Source organism: Vulpes lagopus, chromosome 4 (assembly GCF_018345385.1).
Source record: "Vulpes lagopus strain Blue_001 chromosome 4, ASM1834538v1, whole genome shotgun sequence".
In the NCBI taxonomy this organism is placed as follows: domain Eukaryota; kingdom Metazoa; phylum Chordata; class Mammalia; order Carnivora; family Canidae; genus Vulpes; species Vulpes lagopus.
The window spans coordinates 61,202,419-61,218,132 of NC_054827.1; the positions used below are offsets into that span (position 1 = coordinate 61,202,419).

The 15,714-nt window shown below is 34.9% G+C and overlaps 1 protein-coding gene and 1 long non-coding RNA gene across 3 annotated transcripts in view; one reads left to right on the forward strand and one right to left on the reverse strand.

Annotated features, from left to right (window-relative positions):
* LOC121489700 overlaps positions 1 to 14,153 on the forward strand; it is a 32,112-nt gene extending 17,959 nt beyond the window's left edge. For both annotated transcript variants that reach the window (XR_005987395.1, XR_005987394.1), the window contains exons 4-5: positions 2,802 to 2,913; positions 14,040 to 14,153. This is a non-coding gene — a long non-coding RNA (uncharacterized LOC121489700). The remainder of the gene's footprint in view (positions 1 to 2,801; positions 2,914 to 14,039) is intronic.
* The window catches only part of WDR36 (WD repeat domain 36), a 42,543-nt gene that overhangs the window by 17,073 nt on the left and 9,756 nt on the right, over positions 1 to 15,714 (reverse strand). The window contains exons 6-15 of the mRNA XM_041752979.1: positions 15,538 to 15,592; positions 14,371 to 14,503; positions 13,920 to 14,095; positions 13,477 to 13,597; positions 12,926 to 12,991; positions 11,587 to 11,673; positions 10,342 to 10,487; positions 2,277 to 2,391; positions 1,590 to 1,755; positions 1,247 to 1,355 (exon numbers count right to left, since the gene is read on the reverse strand). Coding sequence (XP_041608913.1) covers positions 1,247 to 1,355; positions 1,590 to 1,755; positions 2,277 to 2,391; positions 10,342 to 10,487; positions 11,587 to 11,673; positions 12,926 to 12,991; positions 13,477 to 13,597; positions 13,920 to 14,095; positions 14,371 to 14,503; positions 15,538 to 15,592 — 1,174 coding nt within the window. The remainder of the gene's footprint in view (positions 1 to 1,246; positions 1,356 to 1,589; positions 1,756 to 2,276; positions 2,392 to 10,341; positions 10,488 to 11,586; positions 11,674 to 12,925; positions 12,992 to 13,476; positions 13,598 to 13,919; positions 14,096 to 14,370; positions 14,504 to 15,537; positions 15,593 to 15,714) is intronic.

A 15,714-nucleotide genomic window follows, 5' to 3' on the forward strand; every position in this document is an offset into this window, starting at 1 on the left:
GGGCAGGGGGTGGGGGGTGACTGGGTGATGGGCACTGAGGTGGGCACTTGACAGGATGAGCACTGGGTGTTATTCTATATGTTGGCAAATTGAACACCAATAAAAAATAAATTTATAATAAAAAAATAATAATAAAATAAAAAAAAATTACTCCACTCCTGCTTTCATTTCTATAGAGGCTATCACAACATATTCTGTCAACGGGTAGTCCTGCCAATCTCCACCTGCAGAACAACACGATTTCCTGACCACCCCCCACTTTAAAGATTTTATTTATTTATTCATGAGAGTCACAGGGAGAGAGGCAGAGACACAGGCAGAGGAAGAAGCAGGCTCCCTGCAGGGAGCCCGGCGTGGGACTCGTGGGACTCAATCCCGGGTCTCCAGGATCACACCCTGGGCTGAGGGTGGCGCTAAACTGCTGAGCCACCCAGGCTGCCCTTTTCCCCATATTTTTAAGGGAATGGATAACCACTGCAAGTTCTGATTTTTGATGCGAGAACAGATACATAATGTAGCTATTGGAATTGCCATTGAATCGCTCAGATTTTAACTTTTTTGTTTTCAAGTAAATCACAGTGACTGTGATTAATAAAAAGTTACAATATATACTTAATGTAGTTCTCAATATATAGTTTTCCAACTATCATATCCCACTATATTGTATCATGTAATTACATATCCCACTATAAGAATAAAATGTCATATCCCATATACCGTTCATCCCACTTTAAGTACCTAATAGTAAGCTAAAATACATTTTTATTGATTAAACTTTTACAGTTAAATATAAACTAGAAGTTACACTAAAGTAGAATAAACCAGGTATCAGATACTGCAGGTTCCCTACTATTAATTTGTTATGCATGCAAAAAATCAGAAATGAGTTCTTTCACCCTAGATTAATATTAAGCTAAAAATGATATACTGATGTTTCAATAGGTCATTCATTCTCCAAAGTATACTTCAGCTTTGTTTAGAGTTTAACAGAAAAAGATGAACTCTGGGATTTATGCTTTAACCTGATAGCATTAACTCCCTGAGAAATATTAAACTTCTTTAACTTCTAAATTTTCTTTAAAAATCTATTCTGTAAAAATTAGTTTCTGAATTATTTATTTTGAATACCTCATGATAAATTTAATGCTACCAAAAGATAACAATTTCATTAATCTGAAAATTTTTAACCCAAATAGAAACAAATTATTCAAGTTTTATTTAAACATCAAAAGTTCATTCATTTTACCAGGTCATTTATTTGGCCTTGATGTCCAGAAAACTCTCTGACAATCTTCCTAGTTTCAATGTCCAGAACACAAATGGAGAAGTCATCCAAGGCAAGTCCCAGAATGCCACTAGTAAGATAAATATACTAGTTTTAGTAAACAAACCAACAAACTTTTAACTAAAATCTCATAGTCATTTTAATTTTGCTAATATTCAAGTATATCTGTGGGGAAATTAAGCAAAATTCTGTCCTTTTACATTAAATGTCTGATTTTCTCACTTGGAAAATTACGTACTCACATTAAGACTTTTACCAAAAACATCAAGAAGAAAATCCATAATCATTAAAGGAAAAACTTTACCTGTCTCTATGTAGCAGCATCATATTTGGAGATGAATTGAGGCTCATAGAATGGATTAAAATTTTGTTTTTAAAGTTCCAGAACTTGAGTAATCCTTCACTACCAGCTGTAATAATCAACTGGTTTAATCCATCCACTGCAACACCTCTAACAGATCCTTTATGAGCTTTAAGCATATGTTTAAAAGAAAAAAGAAGTAAGAATTGGCACTGCCTCTCTGAACAGTACACAAAGAATGATTCGTTCAATTAAATATCTAAGTTCCTACTATTTAGTTCCCTTAAAATCTTAAAATTAAGCTGGATTTCAGGGAATAAGGAGAAAGTTATTATATTGCTCTAGTGAAAACACACCCATCAGGTTGATGCCACAAAGGTTAAGATTTTCTGTTTCGTGCAACGGGAAGAAAACAAAAATTTTAATTCTGTCTAATATCTGCTTTCCCTAATCTATCAATGGCTTAATTCTCTTTAAGTATTTCAACATGGTTTATATAGTAAGTGTAATGGCAGTAACTGCCAGGTAGGTTTGACAATAACCCATCTATAACCTTGGCAAAATGCCTAGCACTCACTCAAGAATTTTTTTTTTTTTTTTTTCAAGAATTTAATAAATGCCAGAGACAGTCATTAGCTTTCTTTCCATATTATTATTTTTTAAGTAAGAAAAAGGAAATAAATTCAATACCTTGATCCTCTCCAAAACTTCCTCGATGTATACCAGACTGCATGTTATATACATCTACTGTTCCTGATGAGAGACCAATTACAGCAAAGTTTCCGCAAGAAGTTATATCCACCGCCTTAGAAAACAAAATTTAAAGACAAATGATACAGAAAATAACATTTTTACTGTACTGTATGATTTCCAAATATCTTTTTATCTACCAATTATCTCATTAAAAAAAAACATGTTAAATGAATTGTCTAATTTTCTTAAACATAATGTAATTATACTTGGGCATATAGAAACAACATATATGCCATCAACTGATCTATGCCTAAATAAAACGTGGTTTATTCACAAAATTGAATATGATTTAGCAATAAAAGGAGCAAAGTACTGATACATACTACAACATGAATAAACCTTGAAAAGAGGAAAATCTATAGAAATTAAAAGCACATTGTAGTTGCCTAGGTTAAGGAGATGGGACACGGGAGAGTCCAAGATGGCAGAGGACTAGGAGACCTTTGTTTCATCTGGTCCCAGGAATTCGGCTGGATGGCTATTGAGTCATTCTGAACACCTGTGAACTCAACTGGCGATCTAAGAAGAGAATCGCTGCAACTCTACCAACTGAAAAGTGACCACTTTCTGCAAGGTAGGAGGTGCGGAGAAGTGAATCCAAAATGATATATGGAAAATAAACGGGGGAGGGGTAGGGAGCTTCTGTAAGCTGGCCATTGGAAAGTACATAGCAGCAAAGAGCAAATCAGAATTTTTAAAAGTCTGCTCCCGGGACAAACTTGCCTGAAAGGTGCTCAAGCAGCAAAGCGGGGATGGGGAATCCTAGGTGGGACAGTGTAGTCTCAGGATCACAGGAATACCGGGGGTGCCTGTGTGCGGCAGATTCCCAGGAATCTGAGAACTGCCATCAGCGAGCCGGGGCGAGGGGGGGGGGCGCGGGGGGGCTTTCAGCTCAGCGTTGCCATAAACCACAAACCACAGCACAGTCAGGTGACCACCACTCTCCACACAGGAGCCCAGCAAGTGGCAGAACCAGGGAGACCCCAGGGAAGAGTGGCAGGGAAGCGCACGACAGGAGTCTGCACGGTTTGGGGACTCCAAACCTGGTCATGTGCCTGAGATCTTAGAAATGCTCAGTCCTAGGGTGTAGATGGAGACCAGGGAGATGAGAATGATTGCTTTTTCCTGAGGTCATGCTGAAGAGTGGGGCCGGGACCTTTGGCTCTGAGGATAGAGACTGGGAGGCCCCCATTTTCCTCTCCTCCTCTAAAGCGGCACAGAAAGCCTTCAGGGAACACAAGCCACATTAAGCAATCCAGAGCAGATGACTTCGCCTGGCCCCTGGCAAGAGCAGTGCAGTTCTGCCCGGGGCAGACACTTGAGCATCAACACAACAGGTCCCTCCTCCAGAAGATCTGCAAGAAGATCCAGCCAAGACCAAGTTTACTGATCACTGACAGCTGCAAAACTCCAGCGCTAGGGGGAAGAGAGCATATAGAATTCATGGGGTCCCCACCCCGACTGTTTAGTCCTTCCATTTTTACTTTGTTCTCTCTCCTTTCCCCCCCATTTTTACGGTTACGTTCTACTCTTTCGTTGTTTTTAACACACACACACACACACACACACACACACACACTTTTCTTTCTTTACAATTTTGGGATACACTTTCTTCTAAAAAACCAACCAAAACATACTCTGGATATAGTGTATTGCTCTGTTTTATTCATCTGTTTATATTCTTTTTTTGTCTTTAAAGTTTCATTTTTACAGTTACATTCTATCCTTTCATTATATTTATTTATTTTGTACATAGAAGTTTTTCTCATTACAATTTTGGGATCCAGTTTTCTAACAAATGGACCAAAATGCATGCTGGATCCAGTGTATTATACTATTCTGTTCACCTGTCTGTCTAAATTCTTGGTTGTTTTTTGTTTTTCGGTTTCAAGTCTCTCCTGATTTGTTTAGTGCATATTTCTCTGGGATCACTGTTGCCATTTTAGTATTTTGTTCTCTCCTTCATCTATTCTCCACTGGGCAGGATGACAAGATGGAAAAATTTATCTCAAAAAAAAGAGAACAAGAGATAATACTTACTGCCAAAGACCTAATCAGTAAGGATATAAGTAGATGTCAGAAGTAGAGTTCAGAATGACAATTATAAAGATACTAGCAGAGCTTGAAAAAAAGCATAAAAGACACCAGAGAATCCCTTTCTGGAGAAATAAAAGAACTAACCAAGTCAAATAAAAAAAGGCTAGTAATGAGATGCAATAACAAATGGAGGCTCTAACAGGCAGGATAAATGAGGCAGAAAAGAGAATTAATGATACAGAAGACAAAATGATGGAGAATAAAGAAGCTGAGAAAAAGAAACAAATACTGGATGAGGGGAGAATCCAAAAGACAAGTGATAACATAAAACAAAACAATATTACAATAATTGGGATCCCAGAAGAAAAATCAAAGAGAGAGGGGCAGAAGGTATACTGGAGCAAATCATAGTAGAGAACTTCCCTAATCTGGGAAAAGAAACAGGCATCTGAGTCTAGGAGGCACAGAGAATCCCCCCCGCCCCCCGTTAAAATCAATAAAAATAGGTCCATGCCCTGACATATAATGGTGAAACTTGCAAATCTCAGAATCAAAGAGAAAATCCTGAAAGCAGCTTGGGACAAGAGGTCCATAACCTACAAGGGTAGAAACAATAGACTGGCAGCAGACCTCTCCACAGAGACCTGGCAGGCCAGAAAGGACTGGCATGATATATTCAGGGTGCTAAATGAGAAAAACATACAGCCAAGAATACTTTATCCCACTAGGATGTTATTCAAATAGAAGGAGAGATAAAAAGCTTCCAGGACAAACAAACTAAAAGAATTTGTGATCACTAAACCAGCCCTATAAGAAATATTAAAAATGATCCTTTAAATGAAGAGAGCTCAAAAGTAACACAGACCAGAAAGGAACAGAGACAATATACAGAAACAGTGACTTTACAGGTAATACAAGGCACTAAATTCATACTTTTCAATAGTTACTCTGAACGTAAATGGGCTAAATGCCCCAATCAAAAGACATAGGGTATCAGATTGGATAAGAAAGCAAGACCCATCGATATGCATGCTGTCTGTAAGAGACTCATTTCAGACCCAAAGACACCTCCAGATTTAAAGTGAGGGGGTGGAAAACCATTTCTCATGATAATGGATATCAAAAGGAAACTGGTGTGGTAAACCTTCTATCAGACAAACTAAATTTAAAACCAAAGACTGTAATAAGAGACGCGGAAAGACACTATATCATAATTAATGGTTCTATCCAACAAGAAGATCTAACAACTGTACATATTTATGCCCCTAACACGGAAGCAGCCAGTTATACAGGCCAATTAATAATAAAATTAAAGAAACACATTGATAATAATACAATAATAGTAGAGGACTTTAACATCAATGGACAAAGCATCTAAGCAGAAAATCAACAAGGAAACCAAGGGCTTTGAATGACATGCAGGGCCAGATGGACTTCACGGATATATTCAGAACATTCCATTCTACAGCAACAGAATACACATTCTCTAGTGCACATCGCACATTCTCCAGAATAGATCACATACTGGATCACAAATCAGTCTCAACTGGCACCAAAAGACTGGGATCATTCCCTGCATATTTTTGGGCCGCATGCTTTAAAACCTTAACTTAATCACAAGAGGAAATTTGGAAAGAACTCAAGTACATGGACACTAAAGAGCATCCTATTAAAGAATGAGTGGGTCAACCATGAAACAAATGAAAATGAAAGCATAATGGTTCAAAATCTTTCAGATGCAGCAAAAGGTGGTCCTAATGGTCCTAAGAGGGAAGTACATAGCAATACAAGCCTTTCTCAAAAAATAAGAAAGGTCTCAAATACACACCTAACTTTACAGCTAAAGGGGCTGGAGGAGGAACAGCAAATAAAGCATAAACCTAGCAGGAGAGAGAAGTAATAAAGATTAAAACAGAAATCAATGAAATAGAAACCAAAAGAACAGTAGAAAAAAGATCAATGAAACTAAGAGCTGGTTCTTTGAAAGAAATAATAAGATTGATAAACCCATGGACTTATCAAAAAAAAAAAAGAAAAGAAAAAGGACCCAAATAAATATAATCGTGAATGAAAGAGGAGAGATCACAACCAACACCAAATAAATACAAACAAAATAAAACAAACAAAATACAAACAAAAAACAAACAAAAAACAAAAAATACAAAAAAATACAAAATACAAAAAATACAAAAAATACAAAAAAAAATACAAACAAAAAACAAACAAAATAATACAAACAAAACAAATACAAAATAAGAACATATTATGACCAACTATAAGCCAACAAATTAGGCAATCTGGAAGAAATGGATGCGTTCCTAGATACATATAAACTACCAAAACTGAAACAGGAAGAAATAGAAAATCTGAACACACCCATAACCAGCAAGGATATTGAAGCAGTAATCAAAAATCTCCCAACAAACAAGAGTCCAGGGCTAGAAGGCTTCCCAGGGGAATTCTACCAAACATTTAAAAAACAATTAATACCTATTCTTCTGAAGCTGTTTCAAAAAAACAGAAATGGAAGGAAAACTTCCAAACTCTATGGGGCCAGCATTACCTGATCCCAAAACTAGACAAAGATGCCACAAAAAAGGAGAATTACAGACCAGTATCTCTGATGAACGTGGATGCCAAAATTCTCACCAAAATACTAGCCAATAGTATCCTACAGTACATTAAAAGGATTATTTACCCACGACAAAGTGGAATTTATTCCTGGGCTACAATGTGGTTCAACATCTGCAAATCAACCAATGTGATACACTACTTTAATAAAAGAAAGGACAAGAACCATACAATCTTCTCAATGGATGCAGAAAATGCATTTGATGAAGTACAGTATCCTTTCTTGATTGAAGCTCTTCACAGTGTAAGGATAGAAGGAACATACCACAATATCATAAGAGCCATATAGAAAAAGCCCACAGTCAATACCATTCTCAATGGGGAAAAACTGAGAGCTTATCCCCCAAGGTCAAGAACACAGCAAGGACATCCACTCTCACCACTGCTACACAACGTAGTACTAGAAGTCCTAGCCTCAGCATCAGACAATAAAAAGAAATAAAGGGCATCCGAATCGGCAAAGAAATTAAACTCTCATTCTTCACAGATGACATGATACTCTATATGGAAAATCCAAAAGACTCCACCCTAAAATTGCTGGAACTCATACAGGAATTCAGAAAAATGGCAGGATATAAAATCACTGCACAGAACACTAACAATGAGAATATAGCGAAATTAAGGAGTCAATCCTATTTACAAGTGCAGTCAAAACCTTAAGACATCTAGGAATAAATCTAACCAAGGAGGCAAAAGATCTATATTCAGAAAACTATAGAACACTCATGGAAGAAATTGAGGTAGACACAAAGAAACGGAAAAATGTTCCATGCTCATGGATTGGAAGAACAAATATTGTTAAAATGTCTATATTACCTAGAGCGATCTATACATTCAATGCAATCCCTATCAAAATACCATCAACTTATTTCACAGAGTTGGAACAAATAATCCTAAAATTTGTATGGAACCAGGAAAGACCCCAAATAGCCAAAGGAATGTTGAAAAAGTAAACCAAAACTGGTGGCATCACAATTCCAGATTTCAAACTGTATTTCAAAGCTGTGATCATCAAGACAGTATGGTATTTGGCACAAAAGCAGACACATAGATCAGTGGAACAGAACAGAGAACTCAGAAATGGGCCCTCAACTCTACGGTCAACTAATATTCAACAAAGCAGGAAAGAAAATCCACTGGAAAAAGGACAATCTCTTCAACAAATAGTGTTGGGAAAATTGGACAGCCACATGCAGAAGAATGAAATTGAGCCACTTTCTTATGCCATACACAAAAACGGACTCAAAATGGATGAAAGACCTAAATGTGAGACAGGAATCCATCAAAAACCTAAAGGAGAACACAGGCAGCAAACTCTGCCCTTGGCCACAGCAATTTCTTGTTAGACACACTTCCAAAGGCAACAGAAACAAAGGCAAAAATGAACTATTGGCACTTCATCAGGATAAAAAGCTTTTACACAGCGAAGAAAACAGTTGACAAAACCAAAAGATAACCAACAGAATGGGAGAAGATACTTGCAAATGATGTATTAAAGGTATAGTATCTAAAATCTATAAAGAACTTCTCAAACTCAACACCTACAAACAAATAATCCAGTCAAGAAATGGGCAAAAGAAAAAAAAAAAAAGAAATGGGCAAAAGACATGAACAGACATTTCTCCAAAGATACAAATGGCCAACAAAACATGAAAAAATGCTCGACATCTCTCATTAGGGAAATACTAATCACAACCACAATGATACCGCCTCACACCAGTCAGAATGGCTAAAAGTAACAAATCAGGAAATGACAGACGTTGGCAAGGAGGCAGAGAAAAGAGGATTCTCTTACACTGCTGGTGGGAATGCAAGCTGGTGCTGTCAGTCTGGAAAACAGTATGGGGGTTCCTTAAAGAGTTGAGAATAGAGCTACCCTATGACCCAGCAATTGCTCTACTAGATATTTACCCCAAAGATACAAATGTAGTGATGTGAAGGGGATCCTGCACCCCAATGTTTACAGCAGCAATGTCCACAATAGTCAAACTATGGAAAGAGCCCTGATGTCCAATGACAGATGAATGGATAAAGATGTGGTGTATACATATATAATGGACTACTACTCAGCCATCAAAAAAATCTTGCCATTTGCAATGATGTGGATGGAACTAGAGGGTATTATGCTAAGTGAAATAAGTCAATCAAAGACAATTATATGATCTTACTCACGTGGAATTTAACAAACAAAGGGGAAGAGAGGAAAAAAATAAAACAAGACAAAATCAGAGGGAGACAAACCATAAGAGACTCTTAATCATTGGAAACAAACAGGATCACTGGAGGGGAGGGAGAGGAGGGGATGGGGTACCTGGGGGATGGACATTAAGGAAGGCACGTGATGTGATGAGCACCAGGGTTATATAAGACTGATGAATCACTGAACTCTACCTCTGAAAACAATGATACATTATATCTTAATTAACTGAATTTAAATAAATTTTTTAATAAGCTAAAATAATAATAAAACAAAAAAAGGAGATACAAAAGGGGAAGTGAGAGAATGGGGTTTCTTTTTGAGGTGATAAGAATGTTCTAAAATTAGACTGATTATAGTGATGACCCACACAATCCTATAAATATACTAAGAATCACTGAACTGTATACACTTTAAATGAGAGAATTTTCTAGTATGTGAATTATATCAATTAACTTTATTAAAAAACAGGAGCAACAATTCTGCAAACCAAATTTGACACTACTACTTTATATCTTAAAATCTGAACTCAACAAAAGTAGACATACGTATTAACAAAAGCAAACAAAAACAAAATTTAATGGAAATAAACTTTTAAGTAAACACTGGCATTTAAAAGCTATATTTAAGAAAAGTTTAGGACTCAGAATTTCTCTTCAAGGCACTTCTCAAGAGACAAACATAAGAAAAGACATAAAGGCTTTAAATAACTTCTACATCTATAACTCTTTCAAGAGTTGGCTAAATCTTAATCCCTATTGTCAAAGGAAATCAAGAAAAAAAAAAAAAGAAACCTGAAGATACACATTCATTGAGTACAGTACTGTATACTCAATATAATTAGGGTAAGAAGTTCACTGATAAATGCTGAATTCCCTCCAAATCTTCAAAGGGTATTCTGAGTAATCCTATATTAATTATAAGACTAAAATAATATACTACATCTGATTAATCAAAGCTTAACTTAAACCAAAAGTAATTCTCTATAGTTGCAAAACATAACATTATTAGGGAATAATTTCAAAATGTTAAACTATGTTCTTTCAACCAACATTATCATTAATAAACCTGAGTATAACAAGATTACTACCGGACAGTTTTATAGGAGGAAATGCTCTTATCAACAAGCTCACTTACTGTTGCAGTTATGTCATCTTTCTTCAGCTCTTTTGGTTTGAGAAAGTAAGCGCCTATTGTAGATCTCTGATAGTTCCAGGTTGAACATGATAATTTACCTTGATGGCAAGCAATGATACTATCCCAGTCACTTTCACGAGCTTCCTCTAAAACATAATAAAAATCATAAATCACATTATTTTTCATTCCCTCATTATTTATAAAACATATAATATTTATGTTACCATTAAGCACTAGAGATATGATTGATGGTTTACAGATAATTTTAGATAGCTCTGAGCTTCCAATATAACAAGAGATTCTGATTAGAAAAAACTATAATAAAAAAATGAAAAAAAAAAAATGATAGTATCTTATAAAAGCACTCAGGAAGAGTTTACTAAGAAGATAGGAGGACAGTAATAAATGGCTTCCTGAAAGAAGCAGTCAAACCAACAGCAATTAACGGGGAAGCAGGGGGACAAACAGGTCCAAGAGTAACTTGAACAAAATGAAGCCCAGCAAGTTAAGTGATGCATCTTCCTGAGAAGGATGGGTAGCAGGCAAGGCAACTGGGGCCACACATCACAAAAGTTGTCTTGAAAGCCATGTTAAAGAGAGGAGAATGCATCCTACAAGTAATAAGGGGAGTCTAAAAGATTTTTAAGCAGGTGAATGACAGGATTTAGATGTTTTAGGAAGATCACTCAGGCTCTAAGATAAAAAAGACAGGAGGGTGGTCAAAACTAAAGTTAAAAAAAGGAAAAAACCATCATGTGGTTGATACAACAACCTCAACTTTATTTGAACTTTATCTATGATAGCTTTCACTCAACAATCCCATCACCTACCTACATTTTCCTTAAAATCACTTCTTTGAATGAAACATTGCTCAAGTGATGTAGCATACTAAGACCTCAGTATATTTTGATTTTGATTAGAGATACATGTTCTCCATTCTTACCATTTTAACATTAGTCACTTTCATTATACAAACCATATAATACAATAAGAAAGGTTACAAAATGGAATATCAAATACTGTTTATCAATAGGTCTTACAAAGAACAAATTGAAATTAAAAGGTAATAATTTCAAATTATAAATAACTTTAGAAAAAATAACTTTAGTCTTCACATTAGATTTGCACGCACTTGCATTATTTTCAAACACTTGCAAAAACATTTTTTAAAATGAAGAAAATTTAAACATAAATAGTAGGAAAAATAAAAAAAGCAGAACTTCTTGAAACAAAGAAGTTACTTACCAGCTGCAAACTTTGTGATGGGTGGAAGCCTCATTGACATGGCATTCTGAAGTCCTTTCCGCTTGACTTTTTTTTTATTTATTAATCCTGGGGGTTGAAGGAGGGAATATAGCTATGAACTCTTCCTAATGAAAAATGTACGTAACAGAAAGCTATTCCTTATCACAGAATTATAAAGTTCAAGATATTCTTATTTAAGTCAAGAGCCAAATAAAGATGTTATTACCACTATTAGTTAATCATTTATGAAATTTAATGCATATAATTGCATAAGAAAATATAAATTGAAAAACAAAGGTAAAAATAATTTTTTAGATGGTCACATAGTCATGTCAATTAAGATAAACAATCAAATAACTATTTGCAGTAACAATCATTTCATAATCAATCATTTTATAACCAAACACAGAAATAAAAAAACAGTGAGTTCCCTATGATGCAGTATTTAATATTATAATTATTATTTTGTAATTACAATAAATTATGTATTCTTATATACTAGTTACTAAATATTAAATACTGCAAGGTCGAAATATAATGAGCAAAGATCACACCCATAATACTAGCAAAAAAAGAAAATTAGAAAATTATAGTAAAATACATAAAATACCACTGAATTATCTCAAATACGTAGGACCAACAAGAGGAAAACTAAAAGAACTTCACTAAGGAATGTAAAACACAACTTGAATGAGGATATATTGTATCCCTAGATGTGAAGATTCTTAAAGATAGCAAATCTCTCCAACATAATTTCAAGTATCACTTTGGATTATTAAAAAGTGATCCAAAAAAAGAAAAAAAAAAAAAAAGACTTTGAAACTCATTTGGAAGTACATATATGCATGAATAGCCAGGATAGTAGCTAAAAAGAAGGCTAATTATGAATAAAACAGAAAAACATTTTTGTTTAATATACAAAATCTTTCAAATGTTGGAAACAATGGGAAGGGATAGAGAAAGAAAGAATAAAGTCCTTTCTGCAAAAAGATGGGACACTGCTTACTTTGATGCTTTCTCCAAGGTCCCTTCCATGTTTAAAATTGTGCACTCTAAACATGGGTCCAGTGAGACCACTGGTATCTTCTGGGTGGCAGGAGTATGTTTTTACCACCCAAGAAATCTAATTCTTTTCAATAATCTTATCGCAGTACATCAACCACTTCTATAGCAACACTGATCTTAAGAGTCTTACTACTACTCTTCTATACAGAGGTTTTTTAATTTTATCCAAGAAAAGAGGAAATTTATCAATGAAACCTCCTCTGGTTGTCTCCTAGTATCTTGAAATGTTTCTTTTATGACCAGCAGCTTTATTTTCACCTAGCAAGTGACCTACCATGTCCCAAACTCTTGTTAAATTTCTCATGTATTGTGGAAAATGATTGAAGAGTTCCATCTTGACCTGTTGATACAGACAGAAAATACCTAGTCAAACTTCATCACAACAGTGGATCATTTGAATGACAGATCTTATAAAATTAGATTATTAAAACCTGAAGTTACAGTCTGGGACACTTTAAAAGGAGAGCTGTATTGCAACTACTTCATTACCATATTCACCTGTGCACAGAATGCCATTTAGTAAGAACAAAGGATAAAATGAGGTACTAATAATTTTCAGATTATTACACTAGGGAAGGGCCGCAGTTTTAGAATCTGACCATCTCTGAGAATTAGTAAATAAAATAACACTCCAAATGAAGATAATATAATTTACAATGCTTCCTGAAGTATTCCAAAAGAATCTCATTTCCCCAGATTTCCAAATCACTCTAAGGAGTACCTAAACTCAAAAATTCATAAATGTCAAACCTAATAAATATTAATCAAATTAAATTATTCTCAATAATTGTTTGAATAAACTAAAAGCACAAAGCAGAAACTCACTTGCACTAAGAATTTGCTGTCCGTTTTGTCCATAATATCTGATTTTGGTAAGAGGAGCACTATGCCCCATTCTGAATCTCAAAAGCCGACCTTCACCCATGGGACCATCAAATATCCATATCTGCCAAGAAATAAAAAGACAGAGTTATTTTGCAATGTGTTAAATGATCTTCAAGCAGTGAGATCAATTTCACATATATCAACTGGCACTGGGTAGTGCTTGCCAGGCTTCTGACCCTGGAGAGGGGGGCAGGGGGAAAAGATAAACTGTAACTGTCTCACTTCACTACAATCATGTAACCTGCTATGCTTTTTGTTTCATCTATACCACTATCTTATTCCATTTTCCTTTCATCTTCTAAGTTTCAGGCTGATACATTACAACAGCCTTATTATAATTCCAAGGATAGAAGCCAAGAAAATGATAATAATAATCATAATACCCTCAGAGCATTGTCAGCACCATTTGTGACAAGAAGTGGCTCTCTATGGAGAAATGTCAGCCCGGCAATTGCTGTAGAATGTGCATTTCTCATTTGATTGATTAATTTTTTGTCTTCTAGATCCCAGAGTCCAATGTGGCCACACGGGCTTCCAGCTGCCATTATTGGATGACCATCTGTTACCAAAAATAAAATACATTAAAAAAAAATACACCATAAAACAACCGAACTTAGTAATTCTTTTCTCCACCTTTTTAATCCATACACATGGAGTTAGAAAAGACTATCTACTATTAAACTATTCTTATTCCTTTGGCTATTTGTGATGTAATATTTCACTCATTTCTTCCAAATATATTAAATTCTAAGAAAACAACCATTTGGAAAACTTCCATGAGCCTCGAAGTTATGCATTTTAAATGTTAATATTTATCAATAAATTAAAAGTTACCTGTGCGAAATGAAATTGAAGTAATAGGTCCCCAGTCTTGACGAAATTTCATTAATGTTTCATCAAATTTAATGTTGTGAATGATAACCTGACCTGATGTAAGACCAACAGCAACAACATCCACAGCTGGTGCCTGAAAATTAAATTACTCAGCTTTTTATTTTCTTAATCAAAACAGCTTTAATAATCCTGATGTTAACAGTCATTACTTGTGTGTTATTGAAACAAATAATGAAATACCCTCTGAAGGATGGCAAAAAAACAACATTACCACTCTAGCATACTTTGATTGCTATTTCACATGTTTTAAAGAATGATGTTTTGAAGTTACTTTCCAGTTTCAAATCTGGTAGCCACCATCAACCTCCTTACCACTAAAACATAGTTGACACAGAAAACAACTGTAAAAGAAAAAGAATCTCCTATATAGTGATATATATAGATCATGAACTGGATGGAAACAGAAAAAAGAGACAACTCTTAGAAAACATAATATAAATGCCATAAAAGGCCAACTATAAAGAAAGTGGAGAATTACTTATCCAAGGAAAACAGGAAAAGCCTATAAAATACATTAAAAGGCAAAAAAGTTTTACAATTAGTCTGTTCCAGCTCTAATATTCTATGACTATAATCTTCATTTTATACAATGGTCTTACGAACAGGCTCCATAATAAAATCTCTATTTTAGCACAGAAGATCAATGTCCCACACTATTACAGAATAGAATCAGTCTCAACATTTTATTAATTTACCATCAAGTGACTATTATGCACGAGACCCTGGGGATACTAAAACAAGTTTTTGTTTTGTTTTGTTTTCTAAAACAAGTTATGACTCCTTGTCCTCAAGGTACCTAATCATTAGATTGCTTTACTGAACAACTAACTCATCTCTATCATCTTTACTCTACACAGGCCCTGGACTACAAGCTTGCAAAATGATTGGTAAACACAGTCCCATACCAACTATATGTTTAGAGCCTAATTCCAGGCAAAAAGATTTCCACAAATGTTTATAGGCAAAAGCATTATTATTTGTTTTCAATTACATTTCCAAAATATAATTTTTTAGGTAATATTTGTAAAAATAAGCTAGTTTTGTATGTTATTTTTGTCTTCAGGTCTAAAAATATGGTTGACTTAACAAGAAAAGTATTTTTCTTACCTGCTGGAGAGCTGTTACTCCAAACTTCCATCCCTGAAATGTATATAGTAGTTTACTACAAGAAGAAAATAGGTGAAAAGTTTTAATTTTAGGAAAACAAAATCTACTACATATTAAAAAGTGAAATAATAGAAGACATCTAAGTTATTACTCTGCCCCACACTATTCTAAGTATAC